The sequence below is a fragment of the Clinocottus analis genome, unplaced genomic scaffold (assembly GCF_023055335.1).
Source record: "Clinocottus analis isolate CAN_PGR_092001 unplaced genomic scaffold, fCliAna1.0.p SCAF_333, whole genome shotgun sequence".
NCBI classification, from domain to species: domain Eukaryota; kingdom Metazoa; phylum Chordata; class Actinopteri; order Perciformes; family Cottidae; genus Clinocottus; species Clinocottus analis.
This window is the reverse complement of record NW_027176080.1, coordinates 961-16,154: the sequence shown is the minus strand read 5'-3', so window position 1 is coordinate 16,154 and position 15,194 is coordinate 961. Positions and strand designations below refer to the sequence as shown.

Here is a 15,194-nt window from a genome sequence, read left to right as displayed (position 1 = left end):
AATTCAAACATCAAATCAACTGCTTACATATCTGCTTGAAGGGATGTTTAAACATTCCCACGAGGCAGCTTCTTCCTCACTGTGACTCATGCTTGTGTGCTTTACTTACTAACTAAGTTTAGACAAGTGGACGCCACTGAATGGGAGCGAGTTAACCACACAATAGTCAGTTAGACATGACTAACCTTACACCCTTTGTTCTGTTTATCACCAGCACACACACTCGATACACTTTCTTCTTCCTCCTTCAGACTGCTTTGCTCAAAGACCCATTTTATAGTCTCAAAGTTCCTTGTTCCAACCTTGTGGGACTCACTTTCTTACTTTCTCCGGCGCAGTACGAATGTTTAAATCTGTCCTGCTGTCCATACTGGCTGGTAATAGATCCGTCTCATGTCATTGACAGGAGAATAAAACCACGGCCCTCCCAGATAATTTGAGCGGATCAAATTCAGTAGGTGTCCTATTAGTGAGAAATGATTTTCTTTCCTTTGATCATCCCTCTCCTCTGAGGTCACCGAGGAGCCAGGAATGGGTAATAGGACAGGAAGTACACATTCATCTTCCCTTGTACATATGAGTTTGTGATTACGGAGACAAGCTCGATCACTTCAGCACTGATTCTAGAGGAGCTTCTGATGAAGAGCGCTTGTATCCTTCCCCGCTTCGCGCGTTAAGACAGAAAGAGAGAACACCAGCAGAGCGCAGCAGCGCTTTACCTGCAGCATGATGGGAGGTGTGGGAGGGTAGAGCTGCGCGGCCTCGCAGCTGTCCGTCACCCCGCTGCCCGACTGTGAACTCTGCAGGAAAGACAGCGGAGTCTTAGCGTACCGTCTTATCCACGAGCTCGCAATATGTCCTCCAACGACGTTTGTTGTTTTGTTTCCCTCCACTTCTCGTGCAGGAAGACAGAAACACAATCAGCCGCCGCTTTAAAAAAGCAGCCAAACGCCTGCTCCAAGTACGACTGCGCTTCGGGATGGAAGTGTGTGTTTTTCCTTCTTCCGCCCCTTGACTTTGAGTCTTTCTCACTACACGAGCAGCAGAGAGTGTGTGTGTGTGTGTGTGTGTGTGTGTGTGTGTGTGTGTGTGTGTGTTCAATTTGCCGACAGCCCGAACGCCTGCAAACCAACTTCCAAACAAAATGTTCCCCGCACCTGAAGAGAGCAGTTGAGGTCTCTGGAGAGTTTGATCAGCTCCTTCTCCACCGACTGGCAGATGGGACAGCCGTCGCCGTGAAGGGCCACGCTGTTCACCAGCAGGAAGCTGGAGAGAGAAGACACGGCAACAACACTCAGCAACTGTGCCAGGAAGTCGGAGAGAAGACACGTCGTATAACAATGTTCTCATTCTGGGGGCATTCAGAGCATTTGGTTGAGCGCCTTCACAATGAATCCAGCATTGCTGCGGTGACCTCTGTGGGGTTAGAGGTCGACTGTTGAGCGGCTGACACCAGCTCAGCGGGGTGTCTCTTCATGTGACAGCACACACGCAGGATGTATTTTATGGATATTTTAGGCATTTGAGGACTTCCTTGTGAAACTAGATGAAACAATGTACATCAGGGTTTAATAATGAGTATTTGTATCATTAATACTTAGTGTTGTCGACATTTCACAACATTAATATTCTAAATGGGTCCCTTTGTATTTCCTGTTTTGATCACGCAGTAGCAGACAGGAAGTGAACAGGGAACAACGCTGTTGCCGTAGCAACAGAATGGGGACAAAAAGGTCTGTAATCGATACAAAGTTACAGTTTAAAATTATTAAAGTTTTCATTTTAGCACCTTTTTGCATTAGTTACACCTGTATAATGAAAACATAATGCATAGTTGGGAAATAAGTAACAAAAACAGTAATCTACAATGTAAACAATGAAATACATAATGAATTATTTTTAGTTTAGTTATGCAAACATGAGTCTATTTTTTCTTTCTGTATTACATATATATATATATATGTATATATATATATATATATATATATATATATATATATATATATACATATATATATATATATATATATATATATACATATATATATATATATATATATATATATATATATATATATACATATATATATATATATATATATATATATATATATATATATATATATATATATATATATACATATATATATATTACTCATTGTATTAAAGGATTTATGTCTATGTTGGATTCCTAAAACCATATTTTCTTAAATAAAGTGAAATAATGATAGAATATTAGAATAAAACAACATGTCTGTCTAAAATAAAGATGAAAATAAATGACTTCAGTTGAAACTTCATGAAAAAACAATGCACCGCACAATAATTGAACTTTAGTTATGAACATCCTTGTAGCTAGTTTCATATTGTAGTGAATATACCAGAACGTCTTATAGTTTCATATATTCAGTTTCCAGGAAAACAAGAAGAAGGTTTAAGGACTTTCAGGACTCACTACCAAACTAAATGGGCGGGAAGTAGATTTTTTGCATAATCAGCAGACTGTGAAAACTGAAATGCAAAGTCATATTTTTTTGCCTTGAAGCAAAGATCTCAGATCTCTGGAGAAGTGAACTCTCTTGTCTTATTTAAGAGCACTCCTCCCGTCACAGACTGCCTCTCTAGGGGGGGATTAAACCTGTGACCTTCCGGTCTGATGAGTCACGTTCCTGCGGGGTCCTCATGTGCGTCGCATCCACTCACTTGACTCCCTTTTTGGTGACGATCCTGGTGGAGGAAGCGTTGAAGACCTTCTCGAAGCGCTGCAGCTTGAACCAGTCCATCCTGCGGGGAGACAGACAGACGACACGCTCACCACACGGAAATCAAAATAGCCAACCTGCTGCTCGGTCTGCCACGTCGGTCCGTCACGCGGGGTTACATAAGAGTGTGTGTCTGCATGCTCCCAAATTTATGAATCACATAGGCATGAAATGACAAACTGCAGGAGGATTTCATGCAGCGTGGTGTGTTTGCTTTCACCGCTTCTTCCACTGAGAGTTTAAGAAGAAGAATTTCAAACAAAAGAGGGGGTTACGTACACACACGCACGCACACGGACACGCACAAAGAACGCAACCTCAACGCAATATAATGCAATCTGATACTGACAGTCAGGCTCAATAAACATAAAGTAAGACCTCTGTAATACTAGTTTTATCTTGAACAGTTGAGTCTGTCAGGTCTCCAGTATGTCGTCTGTAATGAAGCTTGTTACAATAACATTTACAACAATATTTTAACATATCGCCGTCCCATAAAACAACACATGAGACGTGACCTCAGTGTTCTTGCAGATAACTAGAGAATGTCATGACCTTGTTCAGTATATCTCAGTAAAAGTCCTCCTCATTGGCTCATAATCAAATATTTCCTCAAAGATAATGCAACATGGACAAAGTCCCTTTGTTCTTATCGTCTGCTGACTCGGCACTCTAACAGCATATGAGGCTTTTATTCACATTTATTTGGCAGCCAATAGTCTTCTTTAGATACAACAGCTTTTCTTCCGGTTTCAGATGTTTGTAACCGAAGAATACAATTTTAAAAAATCATCACCCAGAGGTATTGTGAGGTCTAACAAGTGAGGAATTTAAAGTCCTTCTTTTATTGTGACGCCCGACCTGAACTCATGACAGCTTTATCAGAGGTTACCTGAGCCTGGTGGAGTATGAAGACTAAAGGTTGAACCATAAAAACAATAAGCCTGTTCAGCCTGTTTCTTACTCATAATGGAAACCGATGTCATGGTTGCCGACCAGTACGACCAGTTCGGTGTCAGCGGAGTGTCTGAACATCCTGTGGAAGCGCCGCACGTCGTCCTCCCAGTGCTGCAGAGAGACAACACAAGCACACACTTGAGCGCCGGGCCTTTAATAAGACCAAACCCGCCTGGGAAGCTTCATGAGAGCTAATGGGATCTCTGTGGGTCACCCAGCAGCTCCCATGGGTGCCTGTCTGAGCCGGGTGGCTTTGATTCACACTCCAGATTCAATTCTGCACCTGCAGGGGCCCAAGCCGCACACAGGAGACATTTAATTACATCAGCGCTCTGGGTTTACGTGATGTTTTTTCTTCTGATGTGTCTCTAAATGACTCCCGGGTGCTACTCTGAACTAGGGGGGGGATTGACAGATGCACGCATTACAAAAACAATGCTGATTTTAGGTTCTGAAATGTGTAGATTTGCATCTTTTTTTTTATGGTTTATGTCTTTTTGAATTAGTAAAAAAAAAAAAAGAGGAAATAGCCATTAGTTGCTGCGTGCCCTACTTGTGTTATGATTTCTCTTTCTGTAAATTCAAAGCTTTGAATTATTAAGAGAAAGCCTGAGACAATAAGTCAGTTAAAGGGAACTATTCTTTATCAACCACAGTTACATGTACACAAGAAGGTCTGTGAAACCCCATGAGCCTCCAGGTCAGGATTTCTGGAAAGAGACTTTTCCAAATATATGTAATTGATGCTCTGAGCACCACAAGTGGAGTGCCACATAGTCCTGTTCTATTGGAGAGTAGGCAGACATCTTGATGTTTCCCAAACTACCAAAACATACATATATATATAGTTTAGATTTTGTCAAACTGACTGTGCTTTCAAGTTCTAAAACGTGAGGATTTCCACTGTCATTCGAGAAAATAATTGATACACAACGAAAAGATCTCGATATAGCTGCAGACTTCCTCCAGTATTTATTTTTCTGAAAATGTAAAGCTTTTGGGCCCTTCCTCTTGCAAACAAAAAACATCCCACAATTTACAGAAGAGATGCCAAGCGAGTGTGAAAATGAACGAGGGGAACATAATAGATTATTGGAGACGTTACCGTCTGCAAGCTCTATTTCCTGTTTTAATGAGGCTTTCCTGCGTGCTGCACTTGCTCAACACCTCATCTTTCTTCCATCTGACTTGACGGATCACATATGACGATCCAGTAATAGATGTGTGAGCTTTTCTCCCAGATGATGTTTTTGTTTTTTTCCTACAGGATGAATGAACCTTGAAGAGCTGAGAGGATGCAGGTTGCTGCTGTTGTTTATGTTTTCCTTGAAAAAACCTGCAGCCTCCGGTGCCTGGATGGTACAAGGTGATGATGATGATGATGATGACCAGAGAGTGCTGGCCCCTGCTCTGCATCTTCTTCCACCATCACCATCATCACTACCACCATCCTCCTCATCCTCATCATAAGCACGGTGGGTTTTCAGACAAAGCAAGAAGGGAACAAGGGAGCTCTACGTTACCTTCGGTGAGCTCCACTTGCCTTCGTCGAAGATATCCCCGAGAATAAACACTATTTCGGGCCTGAGCAGCCACAGAGCGGTCTGGAAAGCCCTCTCCATCTGCCATTCCCTGTGCGTTTGGAGACAACAAGTAAGCGTCATTCGTTGTTTTTGTTTACAGTCCTGCAGAGCCCCGGAGCACGAACGGCTGGATCGAGGACGAGTGATGGATTGCTTCTTAAAAAAAAAAAAAAAAAAAAAAAAATACAACATAAAACAAATAAAAAAAAGACATTACCTCCTCAGCTTGTCGAACCAGTGTCCTCCGACGGCTCCGAGGAGGTGCGTGTCCGACAGCACCATGGCGCGGACCGCTGCGTCCATCGGCCGGCCGTCGATGCCCTCTCCCCCGCGTGCATGGCTGATCTTCGGCCAGGCGCACTTGAGGATGGTCGGGAAGTAAATGAGATACTCGCAGTAAAAGAAAGCGCCGCCGACCAGGAGGATCAGCACCAGCGCGACCATCCACCTGACGCTAAACCTCGGCATCTCGTTGTTATTCGGCGTCTGGGATGCCCTGAACTGGCGCACTGGCGGTGATGGAGCGGTCCATGAGGCATCTTCCCCCCCTCGTCCAGACGCGACTGTTCAGGTCTCCAGCCGTGTGATGCTCATGGCAAGTGGCTCTGAGGCCCCGTTGTTCCCGGTGTTCAAAATATGAGATATAAAGTATAAAAAAAACGCAAAATGCCCTCAGCCTGTAGAGAGACATGCAGCCGAGAGAGGAGCAGCAGTCTGCAGCTGATGCGCAACCAACTCGCACCTCTCTGCTCTGAACCGTCAAGCTGGAAACAGCATTTCCGGTGCTGGTTCTTTCAAAAATAAAACTGAAAATGCAATTTTACGATCGCATCTATTTGGAAAATGATGTGTGTTTTAAAATGGAATATGTGATGTACTCAGATGTTTTACCTCAGTAAAAGTAGCAATACCACACGGTACAAATCGTGGCAATTATGTAAGCTTTTATTTCTCCCACCACTTGGTTGGGCAGGTTACACACAACTACAGATATATGGAACACATATGTAAAATATCTTAAAAACAATCATTACTGTCAAATAGCATTTCTTGTGAGTGATAGTGGTTGAGAAAGTATACAAGTAAACGCATTCAAATCTTACATAAAGTACAAAAGTAATATCATCAAAGTATATGTTAAGTACCAAGAGTAAATTCACTCATCATGCAGCATGGCACGTTTCAGAATGAAATATGATAATTATTCATGTATCAATGTGTAAGCATCACTAATATTTTTTCAGCATAACATACAACTTGTGTTACACTCTTGTAAATACATCTTAAATGTATCTTTTATTTTTTTATTATCTCACAAAGTCCCACTTTTTTCTCTCTCAAACGTGGCAAATTAAATTCAATAAAAAAAAAGAAGAAAATCGGCCAACTTCCGGTATTTTTCTTGCGAACACCTGCTGACTTGACTGTATGATCGAGGAGAGGTGGAGGGTGGGAGGGATGGCCAGACCGAGATAGAGGAACAACAAGACTTGAGTTAAAAGTTCATAAAGAAGCCATGTTATCATTTCGTAACCAATAGGACTGTTAATAAATCTGATCAGTGGTCAAATCTGACAAAATCTGGCATCTGTCCACACAAACATACAAATACTAACAGATGGAAAGGAGCCAACACCTATGGGACAAAGGAGATTAAGTGATTACGAGCTGAAATCTAATCAGCGGGAGACCGCTTGTGTGTGCAGCCATGAAACTACAAGCAGAGGAGTTTCAGCCACACAGGAAACTACTTTAACCAAACTGATCTATTTATGGCCTTAAGCTACACCTGCTCAACCAGTCGGTCTGCGTTCACGAGTCATGCATGTTCCTGTTATGATCTGCTTTTGCATGCAAAGAGGGGCCCCTTGACTCACGTCCTGTCTTCCCGCTGACTCTCCCTAAAACATTTGTTGAAACTTATGTTCAGAGCGAGACTTGACTCGTGCAGAATGGGGAAGCTGCAGGAGTGAAAAGTAGAGCATTGCAACATCAGCACGGAGAGGAAACGGATGCATGGCAACATGACTACAGGGAAAGGCATCTCAGTTTTTCAGACTTGTGAATTCTTTGTATAAATGATTCTTTTTGTCTCGAGAAACCAAAGTAAGAGGGTGGAGCCTCAAAACTCTGCTCCCCTCCAGATGTTGGGCCTGGCTTTGCTCCACTCACAAGTCGGAGAGGGCGTGAATTGCAGAGGACATGTATTTGCTTTAAATTGTAAACTGACTCTCAAATGTGCGACTTGGTTGTAAACCCTGGAACTGATTAACAGAGCTGTCCTGTGAGTAGAAAGAAGAAAGCGCTGATATCAACAAACCCACATCACGTCTTTATGTAAAAAGATTGTTCACACAAAGAAACTCAAAAGCTGGGAGCGGTCAGAGGCTTTAGTCTCTCCTGTGGGTCAAACTATGAACACATTAATAACATATGACTACTAGGCGCTGTAGCAAATGCCACATTTGAACAAAATAATAAATAGTGCATCTGTTGGACACTATATTCAGCCGTGGATTAATACACATTGATTTGTTTTTAATGTTGTTTTGTGGCACAGAAGAAGATTAATCAGTCCGCATTAAGGATTCTTGCATCTGTTCATCGTCGACAAAGAATATCACGCTTCATTAACGCAACAACTGAAGACATTTCCGCGAGTCGAGTGTGCACTTCAGGAGATGACGCCCCGCTCGTGTTATAGGGAAGTGGTGAAAGTATCTGCTGCTTCTCTGCGATACGGATTTGATTTATGGTAACTCTCCATGGTCCGCTCATTATGAGATCCTTGTGCAGATGTTATGCTGTGTGGGTGAAAAGAGAAGTGCAACTGTAAGCTCCCCTTACCTGAGGCCTGCCAACGCTGTTTCACAGCTGAATTTAAAAGTGAGAGGAGTGATACAAGTAATGGTGAAGAACCAGCAGCTTTTGCACTGTTTTCTTTAAAAGAAAATTGATATTTTAAGCTTGACATTTAATTCAGGAGGGGCAGGTCACCTATCCAGGTTGCATTTTCTGACCTAAGAAATGATCTATTATGATAATAATATTAATCTGTGTTAGAATATTTATTTAAATGTAGTGTCTGAATGTGGTTCAGCTTGTAAATGAGAGTTAGAGTTAGATGAGAAGACACTATGTGGGGCAAACAAGTAGCTGGAGCCAAAGGTACACAATCCTTAAAAACAAAATCACTATTTAACAAGTTCCCTTGAATTGAACTAATTCAACCAGCAGAGACTCCAGGAAGTTACTGCTCCTATTCAAGACACTTTGGCAAATATCCCCTCTAACAAACACAATATTTTCCTAAAGAATACCTTTCAATTGATACAAACTAGTTTCAATGTCTAAAAAAAAACAGAGTCATGACAAAACTGAAGCCTTTCCATCACTTTAATAAGACACTATATCACCACAGGGTCTCCATATGCACAGTGCTTCTCAATACCAAGGTTGAACCAATTTCCTTTTCCTCCTTTATAGGCACTGGTGACTATTCTTGCCCAGCCGTGTTCTCCCTGAAAACAAAACATGTGTTTTTATTCTGCATGCAGGAAAGCAAAGTCAATGACACCACTGGGTCGCAACTTAAAAGATAAGAGAGTGAAGTCATGACTTTGAAAGTAGTGAGGTGTGCACATTTTAGCCGCAGGGCTGATTCATGTCAGACTGAAAGCAGAAAGAGAGAGAGAGAGACCAACCCAAAACTCTCCCCAGGAGTTCCTGACGATCCAGTACTCGGTTTCATCCTCGGCCACGCCCCAACCAGCCACAGAGACAATGTGATTTGGCAAAGACAGCGGGTGAAACTCGGAGAAGATCCCTCCAGTGTATTCCTCCAGGCCGTCGGTGGCCATCAGGGCACAACTGAAAGACAGAGTGGAGAGTTTCTCAAGTCTGAATCTTTTTTTCGTGGAAAGGGCAGTGCTTTCGGGCTGTAAAAGCAGCAGTAAATATTGCTCTAGTTAAATTAAATGTGTCTCAGGCAGTGTGGGAACTTTGAGTGTCACATGCAGTTTTCTGATCGAAATTATTTGCAGTCAGATGTTGTTTTCAACACATACTGACGCTCATATTTCATGAAAAAGTTGTTTTAACTCAATCTGCAGGTATTAGAAAAGAATATTTATAAGACCTTGTTCATACAGCATGGATTTTCTTTAAAGACTAAATAAAGCTGTCAAAGCCAGAACTTTACTGAAGTAATAACAGCTCGTGAAAGATATTAAGCTATAAATGGACAGATTAAGGAAAATAAGGCAATTGTTGGGTGATGTAAGTCTAAGTTGTGTTTATTAATAAATTGGATACATGGTGAAAAATGTGTCTGAATGTTAGATACAAGATGAATAGTTTACTGTATTTTGAAGACGAATGCAAGTGAAATAAAGTTATACTCCTGCTGCTGCTTTTCTCAGTTTTTAAATGATAAAATATGTATCTAAAAATAAAAACGTCACTATGATGAAGAATCGCTGTGAAAAGTTCGAGCTGAATCACTTCACACAGAGTGTGTAGGTGGATGGATAATTAGGAAATGACTGGGGAGGATGACTTACTCTACCTGATGGGCCCATTGCTGTAAATTTCCGCTTTTATCTTGTTTCTCCCAGAAACTTTTCCATAGTCGCCCACTTTCCAAATAGTGTAGTTCTTCACGATGGCACAGGATTGGAAGAAGGAGCAGGTGCCACACTGGTTGAACTGCTCACACTCTAAAACAAATGACATGATCTATAATGATTCACAGCGCAGTGCAACGCGTACCCTGCAATTTCATTTCATTTCCATGAAGATACATTTTTTATTTCCAGTATACTGTTACAATGTGATGTAAAAAGCAAAATCGCAAATGTGTTTAGACCAGGGTGTCCACATACTTCTGACAATATAGTGTAAATTCAACATGGTAAGATAGAAATTGTATATTTGTATACTTTGGTTTTTGGCTTGGTAGTTGTTGCAGGTTTCATCAGGAATGCCTCTCTCGTGTGCGTAGGCGTAGACTTTCATGTGATCTCCTCCGTAACAAGAGCCCGCCCCCCCACAGTCTATCACGTTCTGGACTGACAGGTAGGCCGACGGCCACGCCCCTCCGCGCTTCACGTTGATACGGTCTTGGAGAAAAGAGCGACAATGACAAACGGTAAAGTTTAGTCAAAGGATCAAAGGATGCTTTCACTTGGGTGGGCGATTAGAAATTGCTTAATATAGCGCATCACAATATGCATACTGTATATAACATTTTTTACATCAATCCCAATTTCTGTCTATCCCTCTATTACCATCTTGTCTTATCTCCTCCCTCCTCAACCCCCCACTTGATTACCAGCGAGTGCACTGGTGGCTCCCATGGCCCAGCAGGACCCACAGTACTGGGGGATGTGCTGGTTCCGTGTGACGCTCACATAATTCTTTCCCTCGATGTTCCTCCAGTCCCAGGACGGAGGAAGGTCCGACACCTTCACATACTCATGTGGGCGGGGCCGTGTCCTGAAATAAGTCAAAATGATGAGGCTCATATCCAGTTATCCAGTGATCTTGTAGGATATAGACACATCAATGCATTTGTGATGTAGAAACATATGATAACGCAGAAAAGTCATGTTTCAATTAGACATTTATGATGCCCCTCCCACTTTCTTAGAGGCTGTTTCAGCAGAGGAGGGTCGTTAGCTTGATTAAGCCCACCTGGGCCTTTTGGTTGTGCACCTTGATTGTGTTAGTTTTAAGTGTAACCATGCATGGATTTCCTCCTGGTCACATTCCCTGAGTCAGTTTGTGACAAATGGGGCCTGGTCCCGGATGCCAACCCATTTGGTCAGATTAAATGTAGCCTTAATGTGACAAATGAGGCTTGCTTATTGGCACTAATTTGTTTTTTTTAAATACTTTTTGTGGTCTGTCAGCGTTCTTTTCAGTACAGATTTAAATGCATCAGGTATTTAGCATGGTGACAGATTTTTGGGAACAGGATTTTTGTTTGGTTACTTTTGTGGAGTTAATTTCTGTTTGAAGGGAGCAGCATACTAGGTGAGTATGGACACATCTTGGTTGGTAGATCCCATGCATTCAGCCAGCACTGGTTGTTTTTTCTTTACTGCATGCCGCCAGCTTCTGATTATCTTTTGGTGGAATGGGTTCACAAGTGTCTTCCACCAGGGACGAGGGTTGGAACCAGCTGGATGGGAACCTGTGTTCTGTGTGAGCTTTCATTTTTAGTCGTAGTGGTTCCTGTACTTGTTGTTGTACATACAGTGACTGCTTGAAAAAAGTGAATAAGAACCTGTTGGTCTGGTCTTGTGTTAACTTGCTCTTAAGTGTCAAGATGCTTGTGTTAATTGTAATGTTTGGTTTCTGCTTTGTATTCTTTAAATGACTTGCTAGTGAGCATTTTGTTTAGATCATTTGTAATTTTGTATTTGTACAATGTTTCACTCTCACCTGTGAAACAGTTCTGTGTTGGTCCTATTTTTGTGTTTTTTTTTTAAAATTTTTTTTTAGGGAAATACTTTGAAAGTGTGAAACTATCCTTAATTTGTTTTTTCATTTCACCATATTCTCAAAGTTGCTCCCCTGGTTTCAAGGCTGCTGAGTTAACAAGATGTACCTCCAAATGTAGCATACCATGTAAAGTACTCGAGTACAAGCTGCTTGGTAACGTTACTCCTTGAGTAACGTAAAGTAGTTGCTAACAGATTAGTGACGTAAGAGTTACGTTACATTTTTCCAGATGACTAATGTTGATTTACTATAAACTCACCACTGTAGGCTGGCAAATACTTCAGGAAGACTACAACGGAACGCGTGCACTTACTGAAAGTACTATCCAAACGGCAGGAACATAAAGTAACTGGCGGTAACGGGTCGGTGTCTGACGGTGCACATTAACAGTCAGTCAGAAGGAAAAAGTACATTTTTCTCGCCACTTACTTGACAGAGTCGGGTCTGTCGTCGGTGATGGGTTTATAACACGACTCTGCTGTAAGTCTGGAGGAGCTGATTTGCAAATAAAATGACGCTAAGCAAAACAGCAGTGATGCGTTTGTTGTTGTAGACGCCATGTTGGATCTCCCTTAATGCCTTCACGTGACGGGCACACATCGCCCCCTGTCGGCAGCGCGGACAACCTGCACGTCATATTGGCGGTAAATGTCATAATAGATGTGGGACAGAACTTATTTTCGAAACTGTGTTGAACAAGTTCACAGAGCTTTACTTGTGTAAAAGTAGCAAAGCTGTTGTAGAAATGCTTTTAGTTTAAGTACTAATCCTGCATTTAAAGTGTAACTAGAAAACAGGCTTTAGCATCATACAATACTTAAATTACAAACATATGCCTTGTGCAGAGTTTTTACTTGTAGAAAACAACTTTATACATGACTGTGCGTTATTAGGTCTTATAATAATACAACATTATTTCATGGTTGCATTTTTATTCATATTTATTGACTAAAGCTGTCAAATGCATGTACTGAAGGTGTATAAAGCAGCATATAATGGAAACTTAATTTCCGTTTTCATGTACTTTAAAAAAAAAAACCCCATTGTACTTCAGTACAGTAACCTATAGTTGAGCATATGTACATGGTCACTTTCCAACTTTGACAGATCAGGAACAATTCAGTAGACCACAGAAGTCTGCACAAACCTTAATGACCTATTAGCCGCAGGCCTATAACTAAAATGTATAAAACTGAAATAGTAATGAAAACATCAATTGTCCTTCACATTGTGCAAGTGAAGACTGTCAGTTTACGGAGAGAACTTTCAAACTAGAACGCTTGTCCATTCTGGAATTAAATTTTTTCTTGATAAAGATAGTTTGCCAGCTGACTCCATTGTGCTTTTCACCACACTGATCAATAAAGTCATCTGAATAAAAACAGCTGTTGGAGTGTTGCAGGTTTTGCAGGATCAGCAGGAAACTTTTAGATAACACACTCAGTTTCCAGTTACAATCACATTAAACCTAATGCGGCTGTTTGGTTTTAAAGGATATTTTGATGCTCTTAACACGGTTAGTATATCACGGGATGAGGCTCAACTTCAATCACGGGCTGTTTTTGTGAAAGGGAAGCACTATTGTTTGTGCTTTTAATGATTCGACTTGAATCAGATTAGATGTGCATTAGGCACCTAATGAACCTTCAGCAGAAGCACAAGATAAATCACCAGTTATTTGTTGTGTGATCCATATTCAGATTGTGATGCCTAGCAGCTCATGTAAAAGCTGTTCAGCAGTGAGAGGAAATGAGGTGCATGCGTTGATGTTAATGTGAGCTTAAGAACATTTAGGAACATTGGCTTTAAAAATGAATTAGCTGCTTCCTGCTGGGCCCCAAAAAAGGTTGAACGGGTCTGAAGGCAAATGGCAAAACTAAAAGTGACGGTATAGTTTTACAGATCATTATCTTTATTATCTTTATTATTAGCAGATGCCACTCTGCTTGTACAATTATTTATTTATTTATTTTTAGCTTTCAATACATTTCTGGGCCGGTTTTGTTAAATTTTGTTTCTATTATTTACATTGTTGGTCTACAGATGAGGAATTATACTGAGAAGCTCAAAAGTTATTATTCAGGGAGGAAATTGATCATAGAAGGAACGGAAATTGTTGTGTATGTACTCTAAATACATGTATTTTGCAGCTTATTCAATACATAGCTTTACTTCAATAATGTTTGCAGCTACATATTTTACACATAGTTTGATCAGTTCATAAAATAATGCAGATACTATTTAACACTGTTAAAAATATTCTTTACGCATCAGTGCAACAACCATAATGATGTCGTATATATCTGAATAGGAAGTTTATTTGTTAACCTTTATACTGTGTTATTGGCCTTTTTAAAAAGTGAGTGAACACTTTGAGGTTCTAAGTATTTCTTTACGGTTCTTTCCAGCTCCACATGTAACCCACACAGCTGAAAACAATGTATGCAGGGAAATTTTGAAAGTATTATAAATGTAGGAAGTCATTGGTTGCAGTACAAGCCGCTGAGAGCGGCTGAGGTAAAGTAGGTCAATATAAACCGCACTTCATCACAGAGCAAATACAAAAAAATGACTCTGAACATCAGAAAATGATGATATATGTGACAGTGCGGACGGGGAGGTTGAGCGTTCCCAGAAGGAGTCGCTAACCTCAAATAATTTATTAGTCTGCATTTAAAGCTTCTGGAAGCGGAACCAAACAAACCTAACCCGAGCTGCTATCAAAAGTTAGGATAATAAAATAAATAACTACAATTCTGGGCGAAAAAGTCATTAATCTCCAACTGAATCTTATTTTAATCACTGAAACACTCAACGTTCCTCATCAAGTCACTTGCTGCTTGTTTTCTCTTACAGCGGACGCCGCCTATTCCTCTGGTCCAGTGACCAGAGGAATAAAGTCCCTCTGACCTTTGACCTCTGAGGTCATCGCACAGTTCTCAATAACACACGACCTCACTGGCTTCTTCAGGACGTAAATAAAATGTTTAAAACAACCCTGCGGCAATACAAGTGCTTCCAATCCATCTTTACGATGAGGCTGACATCCTGGACATGTGCATTAGCATGAGCATCTTCCTGTCTGCTAATGCCGAGGCGACACAAGCCTGGATGACACCACTAAACAGATGTTTAATCATCAGCTAATGAACGCCATTATCCATCAATTCACAATATGTACCACCTTCTAATGCTGATTTCTTACACGCGGACAGACAGCAGGTAAACACTCTAAAAATCACGTATTCAATGCAAAGACTGCTCTTTGTGCTTGGAATGAATATCAAGTGACAGTTTGATAGTGAAGAGTTGAAGCTTGAGTTTTTGAAGTCGGAGCTTGGCTCTTCGGACAGCAATGTTCATCGGTCCAGAATAAAATACTTCA

The 15,194-nt window shown here is 41.1% G+C and overlaps 2 protein-coding genes across 2 annotated transcripts; both read right to left on the bottom strand.

Annotated features, from left to right (window-relative positions):
• Positions 1-266: 266 nt before the first annotated feature.
• On the bottom strand, positions 267-5,967 carry LOC137799003 (metallophosphoesterase 1-like). The gene is made up of 6 exons (XM_068596065.1): positions 5,520-5,967; positions 5,243-5,351; positions 3,727-3,830; positions 2,704-2,784; positions 1,158-1,266; positions 267-800 (listed from the first exon to the last, which is right to left on the bottom strand). The coding sequence occupies exons 1-6, from the start codon at positions 5,768-5,770 to the stop codon at positions 624-626; spliced, it is 831 nt and encodes a 276-aa protein (XP_068452166.1). The 5' UTR covers positions 5,771-5,967; the 3' UTR covers positions 267-623.
• Positions 5,968-8,680: 2,713 nt separating this feature from the next.
• Positions 8,681-12,399, bottom strand: LOC137799002 (cathepsin Z-like). Its single transcript, XM_068596064.1, has 6 exons — positions 12,239-12,399; positions 10,635-10,798; positions 10,243-10,422; positions 9,870-10,020; positions 9,007-9,172; positions 8,681-8,823 (listed from the first exon to the last, which is right to left on the bottom strand). Exons 1-6 carry the CDS (start codon positions 12,367-12,369, stop codon positions 8,710-8,712), a joined length of 906 nt encoding a protein of 301 aa, XP_068452165.1. The 5' UTR covers positions 12,370-12,399; the 3' UTR covers positions 8,681-8,709.
• Positions 12,400-15,194: the final 2,795 nt, after the last annotated feature.

Coding starts and splice junctions, on each gene's coding strand:
- LOC137799003 (XM_068596065.1), bottom strand. CDS start 5,770: ATGCCGAGGTTTAGCGTCAGGTGGATGGTCGCGCTGGTGCTGATCCTC. Junction 5,352..5,519: donor TGGTTCGACAAGCTGAGGAG/GTAATGTCTTTT, acceptor CCAAACGCACAG/GGAATGGCAGATGGAGAGGG. Junction 801..1,157: donor ACCTCAACTGCTCTCTTCAG/GTGCGGGGAACA, acceptor TCTTTCCTGCAG/AGTTCACAGTCGGGCAGCGG.
- LOC137799002 (XM_068596064.1), bottom strand. CDS start 12,369: ATGGCGTCTACAACAACAAACGCATCACTGCTGTTTTGCTTAGCGTCA. Junction 10,423..10,634: donor AGCCACCAGTGCACTCGCTG/GTAATCAAGTGG, acceptor CTTTTCTCCAAG/ACCGTATCAACGTGAAGCGC. Junction 8,824..9,006: donor ACTCCTGGGGAGAGTTTTGG/GTTGGTCTCTCT, acceptor TTTTGTTTTCAG/GGAGAACACGGCTGGGCAAG.